The sequence below is a fragment of the Channa argus genome, chromosome 21, assembly GCF_033026475.1.
Source record: "Channa argus isolate prfri chromosome 21, Channa argus male v1.0, whole genome shotgun sequence".
Lineage (NCBI taxonomy): Eukaryota > Metazoa > Chordata > Actinopteri > Anabantiformes > Channidae > Channa > Channa argus.
The window spans coordinates 6,779,796-6,798,298 of NC_090217.1; the positions used below are offsets into that span (position 1 = coordinate 6,779,796).

General features: G+C 39.0%; 3 protein-coding genes across 5 annotated transcripts; 2 read left to right on the forward strand and 1 right to left on the reverse strand.

The window, feature by feature from the left end:
• The first annotated feature begins 1,767 nt into the window (after positions 1–1,767).
• mcat (malonyl CoA:ACP acyltransferase (mitochondrial)) lies at positions 1,768–4,327 on the forward strand. Its single transcript, XM_067490338.1, has 5 exons — positions 1,768–2,374; positions 2,924–3,011; positions 3,123–3,340; positions 3,553–3,690; positions 3,879–4,327. The coding sequence occupies exons 1-5, from the start codon at positions 1,925–1,927 to the stop codon at positions 4,152–4,154; spliced, it is 1,170 nt and encodes a 389-aa protein (XP_067346439.1). The 5' UTR covers positions 1,768–1,924; the 3' UTR covers positions 4,155–4,327.
• A 321-nt stretch (positions 4,328–4,648) lies between these two features.
• Positions 4,649–8,058, reverse strand: bik (BCL2 interacting killer). 2 transcript variants are annotated; one of them, XM_067490341.1, is made up of 6 exons: positions 7,904–8,058; positions 7,788–7,816; positions 6,570–6,674; positions 6,103–6,255; positions 5,907–6,021; positions 4,649–4,980 (listed from the first exon to the last, which is right to left on the reverse strand). In XM_067490341.1, exons 1-6 carry the CDS (start codon positions 8,036–8,038, stop codon positions 4,864–4,866), a joined length of 654 nt encoding a protein of 217 aa, XP_067346442.1. In that variant the 5' UTR covers positions 8,039–8,058; the 3' UTR covers positions 4,649–4,863. The 2 variants fall into 2 exon arrangements, with proteins under 2 accessions (XP_067346442.1, XP_067346441.1); XM_067490340.1 differs by having other exon boundaries at positions 5,865–6,021.
• A 1,401-nt stretch (positions 8,059–9,459) lies between these two features.
• On the forward strand, positions 9,460–18,201 carry ttll1 (tubulin tyrosine ligase-like family, member 1). 2 transcript variants are annotated; one of them, XM_067490964.1, is made up of 10 exons: positions 9,460–9,937; positions 10,107–10,230; positions 10,935–11,143; positions 11,273–11,453; positions 12,122–12,259; positions 12,389–12,497; positions 12,715–12,858; positions 13,229–13,315; positions 13,995–14,158; positions 14,498–15,277. In XM_067490964.1, exons 2-10 carry the CDS (start codon positions 10,118–10,120, stop codon positions 14,520–14,522), a joined length of 1,170 nt encoding a protein of 389 aa, XP_067347065.1. In that variant the 5' UTR covers positions 9,460–9,937; positions 10,107–10,117; the 3' UTR covers positions 14,523–15,277. The 2 variants fall into 2 exon arrangements, with proteins under 2 accessions (XP_067347065.1, XP_067347061.1); XM_067490960.1 differs by lacking the exon at positions 14,498–15,277 and adding an exon at positions 15,316–18,201 and having other exon boundaries at positions 9,461–9,937.
• The last annotated feature ends 302 nt before the right edge of the window (positions 18,202–18,503 follow it).

The window sequence follows — 18,503 nt, forward strand, 5'->3', positions numbered from 1 at the left end:
CTCCTATATTTTTAGACAAGAATCTCCCTGGACTATGATGTTTGCAGATGACATTGTTATTTGTAGTGAGAGCAGGGAGCAGGTGGAGGAAAATCTAGAGAGGTGGAGGTCTGCTCTGGAAAACAGAGGAATGAAGCTTAGCCGCAGCAAGACAGAATACATGTGTGTCAATGAGAGGGAGCCAGGTGGAACGGTGAGGTTACAGGGAGCAGAGGTGAAGAAGGTGCAGGACTTTAAGTACTTAGGGTCAACGGGTCAGAGCAACGGTGAGTGTGGAAAAGAGGTGAAGAGGCGAGTGCAGGCAGGTTGGAACGGGTGGAGAAAAGTGTCAGGTGTGTTGTGTGATAAAAGAGTATCAGCGAGAATGAAAGGAAAGGTGTTTAGGACGGTGGTGAGACCAGAGATGTTGTTCGGCTTAGAGACAGTTGCACTGAAGAAAAGACAGGAGGCAGAGCTGGAGGTAGCAGAGCTTAAGATGTTGAGGTTCTCTTTGGGAGTGACGAGGATGGAAAGGATCAGGAATGAGGACATCAGAGGGACAGCTCATGTTAGATGTTTGGAGATAAAGTCAGAGAGGACAGATTGAGGTGGTTTGGACATGTTCAGAGGAGAAACTGTGAATATATCGGTAGAAGGATGCTGAGGTTGGAGCTGCCAGGCAGGAGGTCTAGAGGAAGATCAAAGAGGAGATTTATGGATGTAGTGAGAGAGGACATGAAGTTAGTTGGTGTGAGTGAAGAGGATGCAGAGGATAGAGTTAGATGGAGGCACATGATTCGCTGTGGCGACCCCTGAAAGGGAGCAGCCGAAAGGAAAAGAAGAAGAGTCTCTCCTATATTTAAAATGTTATTTTCTATTGTTGTAAAATAATCCCGCATATGCAGCAAGCTATACGCTTAAAGTGTATTTTGCTGCTTATTCTTGAGTAGACTCAAGAATCCAGGATTTTTGAATACATTGTGGTACTGCTAGTTTTACTTAGGCAGGTAAATCTGAATGCTTTATGTACCACTGCCTCAGAAATAAGAGGTGGAAAGTAACTAAGCATATTTACTCAGGTACTGTAGCTGTTTTATGGTTTATATTTCTTTTACTCTTGGAAACACCTTAAATATGGACGTGAAGTTACATGTTATTTTGCTAAAAAAAATACTATCATTCTGTATAATAAGTACTTATATTTTTGATGCTTTAAATATATTTTGATGCTAAAATCATTTACATAAGTAAAGTTTAAAGTTTATGCTGGACGTGTTATCAAGAGCAGTAACAAATACATTTACTCAAGTTATTTAGTTAAGTACAGCTTTGAAGTACTTATTATTTCCATTTTCTAGTACTTTTTCTAGTTCTTTTTCTTTTTCTCTATTTGATATATTTACTTATTGCCGATGCAGATTCTCTATGATGATTTTGTGATTTATTATTTGTTAAGTGCAGCTGTCAGTACATACATCAGCTCCACCTTAACCGCACACCAGGTCTCTAGAGTAACACAAATATTGTCCCATTTTTTTTTTTATTAAATAGATATTTACTTTGTCATTTTTTTACTTTTGAAAGTTTGTCAAACTAATCTAGTGTTCGTTTATTTGAAATACATTATAATACATATATTTTTAAATGGTACTTCTACCTCCAATGGGTTTATTGTGTACTACTGACGAAACATAAAATTATTTTAGTGTAAAGAAAAAGATCACGACATATTCTGACCCGACGGTGGCGCTGCACCACGTTAGAGCCTGCTGTCGTGTGACCCGGAAGAAAAACAAAATGAACTCCGCCCACTTCAAACATGGCGGCTACTTCAGCTTACATGCTGACCGTGGACGAGAGGTGAGTTTAGTCAAAATTCAGTTTTAGCAGGCACGTGCTGGTTTTGTCCAAACCCGTGAAGATATACTAATGTGAGTAGTTTGCCATGTTGGCATCGGTGGCTGTCAGCATGTCAGTAGCCTGCAGAGGGAAGGTCAGGTCCGTGGTGTCTCTGAGCAGAAGACTGTCCACCAACCAGCCCGGATCCCCGGAGAGAACGAACCATGCTCCCCCGGAGAGCCGCTTTACTCTGCCGGACATGGAGCCGGCCGCGGTGGAGGACCGCAGCCGGAGACGCTGGAAAGACCCGAGCGGGTGCTCCGTGTTTCTCTTCCCGGGCCAGGGCAGCCAGTTTGTGGGAATGGGTAGAGGACTTTTAAAATACCCCAACGTTAAGGAAATGTTCGAAGTGGCCCAGAAGATCCTCGGGTACGACCTGCTGTCTCTGTGCCTGGAGGGACCTGAGGAGGAGCTGATGAAGACGGTTCACTGTCAGCCGGCGGTGTTTGTCACCTCCCTGGCCGCGGTGGAGAGGCTTAACAAGGAAAACCCCAAGGTGGCTGCCAATTAATGATTATTCAATATATTCTGTTAACAGATCTTAGTTTGTTTGTTTATCAAGATGAAATTGCATCTTGCATTGTGTCTTATAAATTGAATGCTTAGTTTATTTTATTATTGTTGTTGTTTGTCTGATTAACTAACAACATGTTTGTTTGAACAGCATTAAAAACCCAACGAGAAAACGTATACAAACATTACACAATAATTAATACTAAAGTAATAAACATATTGCGTCAAAGTTTCCATTTTTTATTGTTTTGTTTTGTTCAACCCACAGCCAAAACCAAAAAATTGTTCCATACACGATAATATAATACAATGAAAATGAACATATTTGAGAAGCTGAAACTAAATATTTAATAGTTGTACTTCGTGAGCTTAACGGCTGTCTGAATAGGTGTTGATTATCTCTTAGCTGACTGTGATTAATACACGCTTTGAACACAGGAGGATATTAAATTTTTAAAGCTGAAATGGTTAATTATTGTTATTATTATGTTTTTTTTCGCTATTATTCACACATCTACACACTTGTCCACAGGCCATTGAGACGTGTGTTGCCGCTGCAGGTTTCAGCGTTGGAGAATTCGCTGCTCTTGTCTTTTCAGGTTCCATGAACTTTGCAGAAGGTAAACGTGACATGTTTTATATTACGTGCAGGACAAAGCTGTAGCTCAGTTAAAAGTATTGAGCACCAGTGTTTGTTGATGCTCTACATCTACTGCCGCTGTGTCTCCTAGCTCTGTACGCGGTGAAGGTGCGGGCAGAGGCCATGCAGAAAGCTTCAGACCTGGTTCCCAGTGGGATGCTGTCGGTCATCGGTCGGCCTCAGGCTCAGTATAAATACGCCTGTCTGCAGGCTAAAGAGCACTGCAAGAGTCTGGGGATTGAGGAGCCGGTGTGCTCTGTGGCTAATTATCTGTTCCCTGATGGGAGGGTCATCGCAGGGCACCAACAGGTTTGGGACCACTCCTTCCACTGCAACTCAACTAATTTTGGAAGATATTAAATGATTAAATGTCTGTTTAAAAATGTGAACTTTTCCTTCAATTCGTTTGCAGCTTTGTGTAATTCACAGTGATACAAATTGATGCAAGTCTCAGCTCTCAGAGCTGCTGTGGGCTCCCACTTGTATCACATCTTTAATCAGAGCTGCGTGTGTCTTCCAAGGCTTTAGATTTTCTCCAGCAGAACTCAAGACGTCTCCAATTCACGAGGACCAAACTTCTCCCAGTCAGCGGAGCGTTTCACACTGAACTGATGGCAGCGGCTACCGAACCCCTCAGGGATGTCCTCAGACAGGTGGAGGTCAGTCAGCTGTGCACCACCCATGATATATTTAGTTTTTTCAAACCACAGTAGTCTTTTACAGTGATTGCTTTCGACACCTCCCTATACTCACTCCACCCAATGTACTTATATGTGCATACTGAAAGAATATATTCCTTGCACACTGACTGACTTCTGCAGTATTTGTGTTTTCTCTTTCCCTCCAGGTGCGCCGTCCAGAGATCAACGTGTACTCTAACGTGGACGGCAAACGCTACATGAATGAGAGCCACGTGTGCAGACAGCTGGTGAAGCAGGTAGTGTCGCCCGTGAAGTGGGAGCAAACTCTGCATGAGATCTATGAGAGAACACAGGGGGAGAGTTTTCCTCACACCTATGAGGTCGGACCTGGAAAACAGCTTGGCGCCACACTTCTAAAGTGCAACAGGAAGGCCTTCATGACATACGCACACGTAAAAGTCACCACTTATGAAGAAGAATAATGCACGTGTGTGGACCCGTGTGGAAATAAGTTTTAAAAAGCAGGACAAAAGAGACCATGGAGTTGATTAACTCTCAGATATGACCATATAGCACCTGTGGTTGCTTCTTAATGGTTGTTTGAGGAACATTGTAATTAAAGGGGTTGTTTGTCTTTTAACAATGACAATGAGACCATATTATTTTTCAAGTTGATGTTTATTTGTGTCTTGTGAAAAAGCATTTTCAAATCCGTAACAGAAAGTCCAGCTCCCTTTATTTTATATTAAGCCACGCTACATGTAATCTGTAAAAACTTTGGCCTCTTACACCAGTAAGAAATTAGTCTGGATACAAAAGACTGCAGGCCAGCAACAGTCCAGTCATGGAAAACCTGCCTTCTGACATTAATACAACTATGTATCAACATGTTACTGCTACAATATGCTGGCCCACTTCTTGGGCAACACTATAAAACTGATTTTAAAAATTCCCCTCCATAAAAATTTTTGCTGGATTTATTTATTTATTTTTAAATGTACGTTCCTGCTCAAGTTGTCCAACATGTTGTTTACAGTCTTCAATGTGAACGTCAACACCGCTCATTAAAATAGTATAAAAAGAATAAAGTCAAAGTAAACAGCAGAAACAAATCAGTTAGCAATAATCATCACTCATTTTCAGATGTTTTTGTCAAAGATATAACGGCCCAGAAGACCTGGTTATGGCCCTTTAGGCCTTCCATTCCATCCATAGTGCACTGAGAATGGTCACTGCAGCCACCAGTGCCACAGTCACGAGTGCTCCTCTGGTCCAGCCAGTGCAGGTTACTGCTTTAAGTTTTGACACCTGTGAAAGATATGTAACCAGTCAAAATTTCTCCAGTCATTTAGCTGTTTAACAGCAAAGATTTGCAAAGGCTGACATGTACAGTTTTAGGTTATATTTGCATCTCAGTGCTGACACACCTCGAGCTCAGAAAAATATTTTTTTGGGCATGTAAAACAAAATCATGTATACAAATGACAGGGACATAGTGTTGTAGCATTAAAATAGTGTTTGTATAAGCCAAAAATAACAAAGATGAAATTGACCTTGCATTGTAGTTACTACGTTATACTACAGCCTCCATACCTTAAGGTGTAATCAAAACTATTAAGCATGACCAAGTTACTTTGCTAATTTTGTTTACTATGGTATAATTAAACCTTCCACTTCAAATGTTTTGGACTAATGACAAGCATGAATGGATTACTGAACAGCATTACTGAGCAAAGGCCCAAGGGGGAAGTTATTGTTATTAGTTATAAGTTAAGTTAAGTTATCGAGGAAGTAATAAAATGACGTAAAACTATGGCTAAATGGCTAAAACATCCAAAAGTAAAAACATTGATACCATAATTTTAAATAAGTCGCAAAAGTCTAAAAATATAGACACAATTTGAAAAGAAATTAAATCTCCTAAAATAGGCAAAGATTTACCAAAATGATCAAAATAGTCACAAAACATTTTAAAACACATTGAATGGCTGCAAACATAAAACATAAAGGTAAAATTACCACAGACTCGTGTTATCAAAAGAAAATGTGGGGGCCCTGCCTCTGTACCCAGCCACCCATAATCTATCTATCATCTATGCCTATGGGAGCAAATTTTCAAAACTCTAATCTCACATTATTTCAGAAGACATAAATCCCTGTAGTGTAAGTGTAGTGAGCTACCAAAGACTCACTTTAAACTGCTCTATAGTGCCACAGAGAATAATAAGTGTTACCCAGGCTGCCCAAGCCTCAGCTCTGAGGTTTCCCTTCGCAGGGGCAGTGCTCACTGTCCAGGCCTTAACTGCAGCAGACAGGCTCTGAAAGCCCCATACCTGACTGTGGATATCCCTGAGACAGAACAACAGCGGGTTAGAAATTTGATATGTAAAATAAAACAAGAAAATATATTTTTTTTCTGATGTCTTTTACCGATAGATGGTCCTTGTCAGTGCCTGAGCCGGCCTCAGCATGTGTAGAGGAGTTGCCAACCAGTGAGGCTGTCTGCTGGGCCACTCCTGGTCCAGCTGGTCTCCAATTACAGCCAACTGGCGCCCAACAGCTCGTGCAGCCCTGTTACTGATCCTGAAGCAGATGCATGCAGACATTTGGCTCTAGTTTTACCATTTTAGCTTTCACCTGTCTTGGATTTGTCACATTATGGAAACAAAACAATGCCAGGAAGATGGCAGTTTTTGTAAAAGAAAACAAACAATGCAATATGTTTGTCTCTTGTAATATAAAGAGAATTAAAACACAAAAAGACACGGAAAATATATAAGTGGTTCTCTAAACAAAAGTTTAACAATTTGTTTTTAGTACAACTGACCCCACTTGTTCTGTTGCCTGAGGATGTTATTATTACCCGTAACCCAAGTGCGGCGATGGATCTACTGTACCTGAGATTAACGTCTAACAGGGGGCCAGTGTCCACCTCACCAGGTCCAGCCTGGAGGGATACAACAGGACTCTGCGCTCTTGTTTGTTCCACCATTCTTTTCTTTCTGAGAAGAGAACCGGTATTATGCAAATTTTTCATTTTAGTACATGAGAGATAAAATGTCATTACCCACACAGGACAGATAATGGCTCCATGGTTTGTGTGTTATCCTCGTTCGACACCCAACGTTCATAAATAGGCTGTGTAAATACTGGCTCTTGGGACCAGGATAGGTGGTGGCTGTGTTACCAGGGAAGAATTTCAGGGTAACAAAACAGGCTCGTCTAGATTTGAAGAGATGTCACCTGTTGGATTACGTCCAACGGTTGTAGTCCATTTAGTGGCCAACGCTGGACTACAACCACCTACTGCAACAAGCGTGTTTCATTTCTCTTGTGTGCTAGTTAAACACGAAGCTGTACATCTAATCTGTTTTTATCACTAGGTTTATGACATAATTTCTGTTTTGCCCTATAACAATCGGGCCTTAACAGGTTTCTCGCCTCCTACAGTGAACGCACCTCTCCTAAGACCAGTTTCTGTTGTTGCCTGCAATCATGTGCCTCAATGCAAATGCCCCATTTACATAACTCAAATCAACCAAACTGCCTTTTTATTTTCACCATAAAGAAATAAACACCACTGGCTCCAACGAATATGCTTATAGACTTAAACTATGTATTCGGTCACAATACTTCAGTAAATAACTAACAGTATTCAGTAAATAACTAACAGTGTGTCTCTTGTGTGTAATTTATACTGCATATGTTTATCTTCACAGTGTAAGTGTTGATTAAAGAAAACATTAACACAGCAGTAAATGTGGAAACTTTAGCATTATAACGATACTCAAGGCTCCAAACAATACCAGAGGACCTTTTTTCTTTGGTATAAATCATGTAATAGCCTACAGTAGTTTGCCATATTGTCATAACAAAGGGATGAAGTCATCTCTCTCACCCAAAGCAAACAAAGGTCGCTGTGAAGATCACATTAGATTACATTACAATACACATAAATACTGCGGAAATTAATTGAAAACACTAACTATATTAACTAAACAACTAGTGTATTGTAGTATAATGGAATAGCAGTGAAATTGTGAAAGGGTGCTCCCGCCCTGTGAGTAAACAGGTGCACACATACTTAAAAAAAAAAAAACTACAATCAAACTAACCGTTTGTGTAGATTAAAGCGGACGCCGCCCTGTAATAAATACAAGAGACTGTAATTAAAATGTGTTTGCAATAATGAAATAAAAAGAGTATTCATAAGTTGTTTTCCTGTACTTACAGCAGCGTCCTTTAATCTCGTCGTTTGCAGGTAACTGCCACAAATGCGACTGACCACGCCTTTACCTGCTGCTGCCGACGGCGCCCGCCAGGCGGTGTTACCGTGTGGAAACACACGCCTTTGAACATAAAACATACAGGCTTGTTTTTTGGTTGATGTGGAAAATTGGAATTATACCCTGGCAATAAAGGGCACTTGTAATTTTTTTAAACATATGCTATGGATTTGCAGCCATTTTCATATTCACCTTTTCTGCATAAAGAAATAGGGTTGCATTTAAAAAAGAAACTACGATACAATTACAGAAAAGATTTATTGTTGTTAAATTTAAATGCTTTAAAATTTAAATTTAAAATTTATGATCAGTGGTATTTAACTTTGGGAATGATAATAATTTATAACTGTAATTATAACTAATGATAATAAAATAACTTTATTTTGAACATGTGAAATCACTACATTCACAGAATGCACATGTACTAAAAACTTCATATAAATCATTTTATTAAATACTATTTTACATTTTTTGACCACAAAGGAAGATTTCTACACATCTCAGATTTTCACCACATTGTTGTACTGACATGAGTCAGTACCACGATGGCCACCGTTAGTTTGGCGTTCATTCAGAAATAATACAAATACACTGGACAAAATTGTGACACTTTCATACAATAGTTTGCAACAGTTTCTTACTCTGAATTCAGTGAAATTATTGCCCTGTCAAAAATAAAGTAGTTGCTGCTGCTTTGAAAACTTTTTTTCAACTGTCTCGATCCTTGATACAAGTTTCATTGTATGTTTTTATTACAGCATTATTTTTTGACCAGTTCTAACAGAACACTTTAACACTGACAAAACACCCACTCAGATCCAATCTTCAATTGCAAGATGTCAATTTATTAACCTGCTTCTGTAGCAACAAGTCCCTATTTTACATAACTCTAATGTTTAAGAATCTCATCTATATGTCAGAGAGCTATGGTTAGTAATGAAATAGTCACAAGAACTATTTAATGTTAAATTGTTATTCCCTGGCATAATATTTTCCAAGAATGTTTTGATTTTATTTGAAATTGATTACAATAAATCTGCTAACCTTTAAATATAATTTTGGTAAGGTAATCTTTGATGTTTTGTGCACCAAAACTATACCCTACAAAATGTACTTTTAAGAATTAATACTGCTAAATAAAGATAAATTAATGAATGCTAGCACATATTTTTGCTACAGTGTGGGTTTTCATTTGTTTTATTGCAGCCATAAAAACTAAAACTTATCAATCTGCCAAATTTTATTCACGAAATATTTTCAGCAAAGAAAAGAAACAAAGAAAAAGGGGTAAAGGTTAAATGGCAATTATGCAAAACAAAAATATTATTTTGAGTAATATGATACTTTGCGAACATCTGTTCGATCAGACCTTTGAAATATTTACATGTATGAAAAATATGTTCAACAACAAATGAATCCATCAGCGACCCCTGCTGGTGACTGTACGAATAAAATCATGCAATGACATCACCGCGTCCTCCGTTGCTAGGTGAGGTTATTCTGACAAGCCGTAGCCCGCAACGGCGGCGTTTAGTCCTAATGATTTTTGCCACATTTTAATATTCCTTTCCCTCAAAACTCCAATTAAGGGCCGTAGTAGGGTTATTGCATGTATTTTGAATTACGTTTCAATTCCAAGGACTTTTATTGTGAAGAGTAGTTTGACCATTTCGTCACAGTTCCGAGCTTCACGACGCCTGGATCAATATTTGTAGGTTGTTAGCAACAAAGCTGCTAACATGGGAGAAATGCTCTGGCGTTAGGTAGCTGGCGCTAACGGTAACAAACTGCCGCGCCGCTTCGTGTGCTTAGCTGTACGTGCAACGTTAGCGAACGACAGTCTGGAAAGATTGTACCACAGTCCGGGTGATGTCCGCCCAGCCTCTGCAGCAGTACGGGGAGGATCGAGCAGCCTGCTAACTGAGCACGCCCGGCTAGCTGAAGCTGATGACTGGCTGTTTCCTCACATCGATTTGCAGGTACTTGACCAGATAGAAACCATAGATGCGCGGCAAAAACTAAAAGCTAAAATGCTTTGGTGCTTAGTACCAGCATGCACGTTTTGTCTTGTCGGGTGCATTCTGTTATCTTGCTTCTTGTTTAACTGCTCTTCTATCTGTTTACCTGTTGTTTCGTGCTCCACCCTAGTGGGAGGCACCATGGCCGGCAGGGTGAAGTGGGTGACAGATATTGAAAAATCAGTGCTCATCAACAACTTTGAGAAAAGAGAATGGATTCCAGTCACCGAAAACGAAGACTGGAATTTCTACTGGTAGGTTTTACCGTCTACACTTCCACACAGGGCGTTGTGGTCACTGTATAGCTGCATACAAATAGACAGTGGTGGAGGAGGTGCTCATGTCCTTTACTGATAGGAACATATTAATAACAAGATGTAAAAGGCCCTGCTTTCTATATCCGGTCTCTACAGTGACAAATGTATCTAAAGTACAAGGACATTTTCTCCAGCAAATTGGCCGCAGTTACCTGTATGTTGTGATGCATTACAATTTTATGTTGTGAATATTTTGTGCAAGGCCGCTTTCCTCTCTTCATTCAGCACACAGTTTAGTCCAGTGGCAATGCCCCTCAGCATAAATGTGAAACGTTGTGAGTTGATTGTCCTGCTACGTAGCTTTCATCTCATCATTCGATCTGGATTTATACAAGACTGGTGACATGTCATTTTGAAAGTATAAATTATGTAATTATAAGTAATCAACCGAAACTGCTTGTTTTATTATGGGAACTCTTAATTTGACACGTATGTAGTTTTCACCGCTCTCATGTTAATATATTGGAACTAAATTTACTACAGTATATTTTCATCAAAAGTGTAGCTGAGTGGTAAGTAGAAGGTAGCATAAAATACTTATGTAAGTACAAGTACATAAGTATAGTATAAGTAAACACTAATTCATACTCTTCAGACTCTTGAGTACTCCATAATGCAGGTTTATTTGTATTTGCATGTAGGATGAGTATCCAGACCATCAGAAATGTGTTCAGTGTGGACACAGGCTACCGCCTGTCAGATGACCAGATGGTGAACCACTTTCCCAACCACTACGAGCTGACAAGGAAAGACCTGATGATCAAGAACATTAAACGTTACCGGAAAGAGCTGGAGAAGGAAGGAAGCCCACTGGCAGAGAAAGATGAGAATGGAAAATACATTTATCTAGGTATCTATTAGAGTGTTGAATAAAAGAATCAATGTAGAAATACACACATACCCCCTCAGCACAGTTGGAAAAGCTTTCTGCTTGAAGAAAGCTGGTCACATGTTACGTGTTACTCAATGTTTTTTGCAGATTTTGTCCCTGTGACGTTCATGCTCCCAGCTGATTACAATCTGTTTGTGGAGGAGTTTCGCAAGAATCCATCCAGCACCTGGATCATGAAGCCCTGTGGGAAGGCCCAAGGCAAAGGCATCTTCCTCATCAACAAACTGTCCCAGATCAAAAAGTGGTCAAGAGATAGCCGCACCTCCTCGTGAGTTACCAAAGATATCATCCTAACACTTGTCCAGAAGGAAAACTGTCTAGTGAGGGTGCTTTATATGGAAGTGTTATGTATTTTCTAATTGGTCTTTTAAGTTTATATGATAACAAATCGTTATAGTAAAAGGAGGCGGCTTAGGTGGTAGAGAGGCCGCCTACCAACCATAGGGTGGGAGGTTTGCGCCCCGCTCTTCTTGACCACATGTCGAAGTGTCCCTGCGCAAGACACTGAACCCCGACCAGCCCATTCCCATCTCGAGCTGTGCAGTTCTGAAACTGGGGAGGGTTGCGTCAGGAAGGGCATCCAGCATAAAACTGTGCGAAATCCACAGACAAAAATGATCAGCTGTGGCGACCCTGAACCCACGGGATAAGCCGAAAAGACAACAAAACAGAAATAAATAATACAATTATATGCATATTACTAATATATAAATATATTAGTATTATACTAAGCTAGAGTAAGTTGTCCAAACTGCTTAAAATCACACCTTAATAAATGATTTAATACAAGAAAATAACCAAAACACAAGTTAAATACACACAAATATAGAATATTATATCCTCATGTAATCCTCATTAACTACAAACATTTATCGTTTTAATGCAGATCAGAGGTTGTGGTTCACTGATGCTTAGTATTACACCTTTTGCCCCCAGGTTTGTAGCAGCATCTAGTGGTAAGGAAGCATATGTCATCTCTCTATATATTGACAATCCTCTGCTGATAGGAGGGAAGAAGTTTGACCTGCGTCTTTACGTCTTGGTGACCACCTATCGGCCTCTGAAATGCTACATGTAAGCCCCCGGCTGTTGCCATTGTTCAATAACATTAGATAGTGAAATATCAATAATTAATAATAGTCATGTATCACAGTCAGTTATAAATAACGTCTGTTTATGATGTCTCTGGTGTTTGACTCTCAGGTACAAGCTGGGCTTCTGTAGGTTCTGCACAGTCAAGTACACACCTAGTACAAGTGAACTGGACAACATGTTTGTTCACCTCACTAATGTGGCTATTCAGAAACACGGGGTAAGTCTGTATCTTGTCTGGTTTGGTTATTATTATTATAGAGTAAAATTTCGCATTGTGTTTAAAAAAGGAAGTTGTTATGAGAATGTAGTGCAATCTAACTTTATGACGAGGTTATAGTGAATATTGAATGCCTTTATTCAACAGAACTACAAAATACACTCTACAAAGCATAAAAAAATATCATATATATTTAGAGTATGTACCTTTAATACAGGATGACTACAACCACGTCCATGGAGGCAAGTGGACGGTCAGTAATCTTCGCTTGTACTTAGAGAGCACCCGAGGAAAGGAGGTGACAAATCGATTGTTTGACCAGATCCACTGGATTGTGGTGCAGTCTCTCAAAGCTGTGGCTGTAAGTGGACACATTTTTTTTATTTAACTCCAAAAAGACAAATCCCAAATAGAAGACAGTTACTCTTACATGCTGACTAATATCAAAAAACTATGAAATCCAAAATTCATCTAATGTGTAAATTTTTTTTTTGAGGTTTTATGATTGTGAAACCGGCTACACAGTTGTAGAGCGACCTCAGTGTGGTAATGTTGTTTTTAGCACATCCGTGCACTTAGATTAATGCATACTTCCTTTTTTACTGAGGGCTCTGAGCCATTTCCTTTCTAGTGCCTTGACACCCAGGCCACTTTGTGTAGTGTATTTTTACGCTGATCATTTGCTAACATCCTTCCCTTTTGAATCACTCTCCCTCTCTTTCTATTACCAGCCTGTGATGAACAACGACAAGCACTGTTTTGAATGTTATGGATATGACATCATTATTGATGACAAGCTCAAACCCTGGCTCATCGAGGTGAGTTATATGTGTTTGTATATGTATCAGCAGTTACACATTTTTCTACCGCCAAAGATGGTTGCACAGTGACTCCACATTTATTTCAGTTGATTGTTGAGAAACTTTAATTGCCCTTGAGGTGGATCTTTGTGTGCTTTTCTTTATTCAAATGTGTGCTGAAGGTGTGTCTTTAACCCAAGCAGCACACCCATTCAGCTGCAACACACTTGCTGAGAATACAGGGCAAACTGAATGTGTTGACTATTGTGTTTGTTGCGTAGCTGTCATCTTTTACTGTGCTAACAGCTGTACAGTGCTTTGCTGGGTGTGAACTACTTCTGTTCGTAGACACCAATATGATCTATTTTGGTCGACACAAAGGTGGATGTAGGACATAAATGCTCCTCAGTGACAGGCGGAACAAGCGTGTGCTACAAACCCAGTCAGGAAAAGTTTCAGGAACACTGGGGCTTCCAGTGCCCAGTTAATGTTTTTCTTAAGTCATGTGTTTATGCAGCTGTTAAAGCACATTAGCAACTATATTTCCTGCCTGATAAGAGCTTCTAAATGGGCGTAGGAAGAAATTAAACAATGTGCTCACACATGTTTGGCTTCTAATGTACAATACTAGGTTCCGTCCAGTTGCCTAATATACTATTTATGTACAGACTGTTTTCTCCGTCTGTGTGCTTCTCAGGTCAATGCCTCTCCCTCGTTGACCTCCAGTACAGCTAATGATCGTATTCTGAAGTACAACCTCATCAATGATACCCTTAATATTGTCACACCCAACGGGGACATCCCAGACTGCCGCTGGAATCGGAGCCCACCCCGAGAGGCCCTGGGCAACTATCAAGTCCTGTGAGTGACAGTAAAATTCAGACATTCAGACATACACACCATTCTCAGCCACGCAGAGTCACATAGGGGCTAAAACATCTCTAAACTCTAACTTTTATCTTCCTGTAAATATATTCTGCCCTTCAATAACTCAGTTTGTAGAGTGGAGGATTGTAGTGGAAATATTAGGTATCCTTAGGTTGCTGGTTGGAATCTGGCTTGAAGGACTGATTTATTTATTTTTGCCAAATAAGTAGCACTAACACAATATACTATACAATGGTACTTGAAACAAGGACAGTGTACAACTGTAGAGCTTTATGCTACAATACAATAAACTTTACCATTATGTTGTTTCAGAATCGTTTTTTCTCTGACCAAGTAAGTTTCTACAAGAAAAATAACTTCGGTTATTCCAGTTGACATGATTCAATCTTCAGATAACCAAACCTGGATGACTGATCTCCACCCACATTTCGGTTTCTAGTGGCTCTCATCATACTTACACAAAGTAACAGCAACACGGAGGACTCACACTGACACACACGGCCATGAAAAAAGCTTGGCATTACAACATGTGACAATTATGTGCAATATATTTGTAGGGATAAAAAAATTGTTCACAGAAAATGTTTCTCTTCTTTGTTATTTTAAATAGAATGTATGTAATACACTTTGTTTAATATTACTACTTAAGATAAATGTTTTTATGTTATTCTATGGACTGTTTTAGTGTCAGAAAAATCATTGGGGTCCCTCAGTGACAGGCAACCGTTTTCTCCCAGGTCATTTCAATACCTGCAGTGCGGGTCAATAGTGGAGCTACCGTGCACCTTTAGGCTGTTGAATCTTTAGCAGCAACTTTTACATTAATAGAGAAAGAGAACGAGTTTGGAAAACAGCACTAAAACAACATGTTGATTTTGTTTGGCAGAGTTTAATGATAAGAGGTCTGCTCTTACATCACTTCACATATCTATGTAGTCTAAGCAACATTAACATATCGCTGATTGCTTGGCAAACGGTGAATTATTACACCCACTGCATTAACTTTGTTTTAACGTAGTACCTTGCTTACATATTCCATAGTGTATGTAATACAAGCAGACAGTTTTCTGACATCTACTGTATTTAGTATTACATTACTCCTTTGGCTTGACTCCTTCTTGTGTCAGCAGATATGACGAGGAGCAGGCGCAGAGCGAGAATGCTGAGCGTGATCTGCGGAGCCGCTCAGGTCAGTCTCTGGGGTCAAAGGGCACCAAGGGGAGTGCAAGTGTTCGTCCCACTGCTGCCACCTGGAAGTGAGGTGATGTTGCTGATCACTGGATGACTTCTTCTTCGACATTAGAGGCCCCCAGTGGCAGTGGGACATATGGGATACAAAGGAACTGCTCCAGACTTTTAGTCCAACTTTCCAATAGAGGACTGCTGTCTCACTCTACCTTTCAGTGAATGATGCTCAGGGGACAGCAGCTCTACTGTAGGAGGGCAGGGAGAGGAATCACCAAAATAGTAATATTTGGGGAATAATTGGTGGAGTTGAAACTCAAGTCAACTCAAACTGTCTCGAAAGCTCAACATCGCATATCGCAACAGCAGTTCTCTCTTCAGACCAAGTTCCTTATGAGAAACTTCACCGAAAAACCTACTGACAGAAAGAAGCAAAATCGCTCTCCTTGGATGGTTAAGTTCAGCCGAAAGTGTCGTTGAGACATTGGCAAGTGCACAAAATGAAAAGAAATTTATAAGAAAATGATTGAATTGAGAACCTGACCTATGCATGAATATCGAGTCCTGAGACTTTAACTATATCACCACACAGGTGCCAAAGCGATGGGGCTTCTTGTAAGATAAACTGTATGGAAATGAAGAGGAATGCAAACATGATAGTGTGACAACAGAGATCCAGCTGTAGTTTTACAGATGTAATTTACTGATAGGCTGTTCATAACTGACAATTTACAGTGTTACACATACAGAGACTGAGAAATAGAATTTAATATTATTGTTTTATATGTTAATTATCTGTATGTGTATGCAAAGAAAAGTTTCATTAAAATGGATCGTATTTAGTGTTAAACCCTTTTTTACTTTATTACTTTATTTTTGTTAATCTTGCATTTTGAGTTGGACCACTGACACCATATCTCCTGCACATCTAACACTGAGAATGTTTGCATTTACTATCAATTGTTTAGTTCCTGCATTTACTAAATTATTGATGCTGAACAATTAATACTGATGCTCTTGCATTGTACATTGTGATATTTAGAAAACTAACTTTTAACTGGACATTTAGGGGGATTTTAAGGAAACGAGAAGGTTCTTTAGTTTTCTGTTTCAGTTCTTGCCATCATGTACACCTATTAAATAAGCAAGTTCACGATTAAGGCAATAAAAATAAACATTTAATTTTCGCTAAAAATTGATGTGTTTCAGCCAAAACATGTTTACCAAACTGTGATTAGGTCTAGCTGTGGATGGGGAAACAGCCCTACCCTGCAGTAGAAACCATTGAGTGTTCTCTGAAATTAAATGCTACTTTTGTATGCTAAAAGTCTGTTGCTTTGAAATAACAGAAGGAAAATTCAGTACTTATTATATATAAACTGTTTGAAGTTTTTTTTACTTTACAAAAGTTAAAGTGAATCTATTTAAAGAATGGATTTTTTTTTCTTTTCAATTGTGGAAAGGAGGCCCTGTAGCCTTTGATTCTAATCTGTCTGGAGTGAAGATTAATCAGAGGTCAATCCTTCAAAAGGCAAGTGACCTTTATTCCTATGTTATTCCTAAAGTAAATCTCTGCATGGTACCGTTCTTTGACTTTAAAGGTGCGACGGTCCCTTACTAACACCATGTCACCTCCTCAAACACACCTGATTACAATGTATAGAAAAGCAGCTTATCAAAATGTGTAAGACACACATTTAGTCACTGTTGGGCAGCGTGTCCTTCTGTCCTATAGAGCAACTCTAATAACTGATCTGACAGATGCCAAGTAAGACCTTGTTTTAAAGTTAAGCTAGGCTTCCACATCTGGTCTTATAATGGTGTATAAATGTTCACATGATGACAGCTGAGATAGGCTCCAGTAAGTGCTTAAGTGGATGTTCACATGATGCAAAGATCAAATTCATAATTTCCTTTGAATTTTTATCGTACTTTGAAAAGAATGTTTACATAGGTGCGGCCTTAAGATTTTTAGAGAAATAAGTGGGATGATGTATTTTTGTCATTCGGTTGAATCAGCTTTTTAAACGGCTACAGAATTTGTGGTATTCACAGCACTTTTGAAACATTTGCATTTAGTAAATACCTATATTAAAAGCACCGGATCTGTTTAATCTGAGCTACAACTAAGCCATCAGAATACTGAAGCACCATATCAACTTTGGATACACATTTACATTTTTGCACAAAGCAGGGACTGTGGAATTTGTCCATCATCACTTATATTTTAATGGCTTTAGAAAAGGATCGATTCATGCCCTTTATGAACCGGAGGAAATATCACGGCAATCAAAACATCTTACAGTGTTGATAACGACACATGAAAGTAGTGTTTAAATTGCAAAAAAAAAAAAAAATCCAATTTGAGGACAGTAGCACTGGGTTATTAAATATAATGTGTTTTCTGTATTGTACAGATAGTGTATTTGATATTAATTTTGTACATACACAATGCTGATAGATCCTATCTGAAGTCACTATGGATTCACTGGATAAAGTTCTCAAAAAGAGTTTTCCAGGGATATGACGTCAGGCAAGTAACGCATGAGAGGAAAACAGACGATTTCAAAATAAAGTTTAGACACTGGCTTGATAGCGCCTCTCATTCTTTAATATCCAACTATGCTGCGGCTTTTTAAGTAGTTGAAATAAAATAATTGTATTTTAAAATAGCCCCATCAGAATTATGTTATTGTGTATTATTGTATTTTACTGTATTATACTCATCAGTAAAATACAGATTTTGTAATTTTATTGATTTTAATGTAACAGCATTTTAATGTAATCACTGCTTTAAGTGGAGCTAGTTCTAACTTCTTAATGTAATTGGAGGCACATGCCATCATCACTGTATGAGTGCACTCTATGTTTAATAAAGTTCCGCTTTTATCTGATTTAATATGTTTGACACATGCAGGCTACACAATGTATTTGCTTGCTTACTTTTTGTTCGCTCCTGCCTAAGAGTGTAATCCTATAGGCATACGTTGCCTAGGCACCTTTACGTGTGTGGAACTTAAATTCAGTTTTTCATTTATTATATTATATTACAGGGCAGTTTAATCTGTGCATATGCAACATTATACGTAAGGTAACCATGTGTTTTACATGTCCAATCTCAGTCAACAATGTA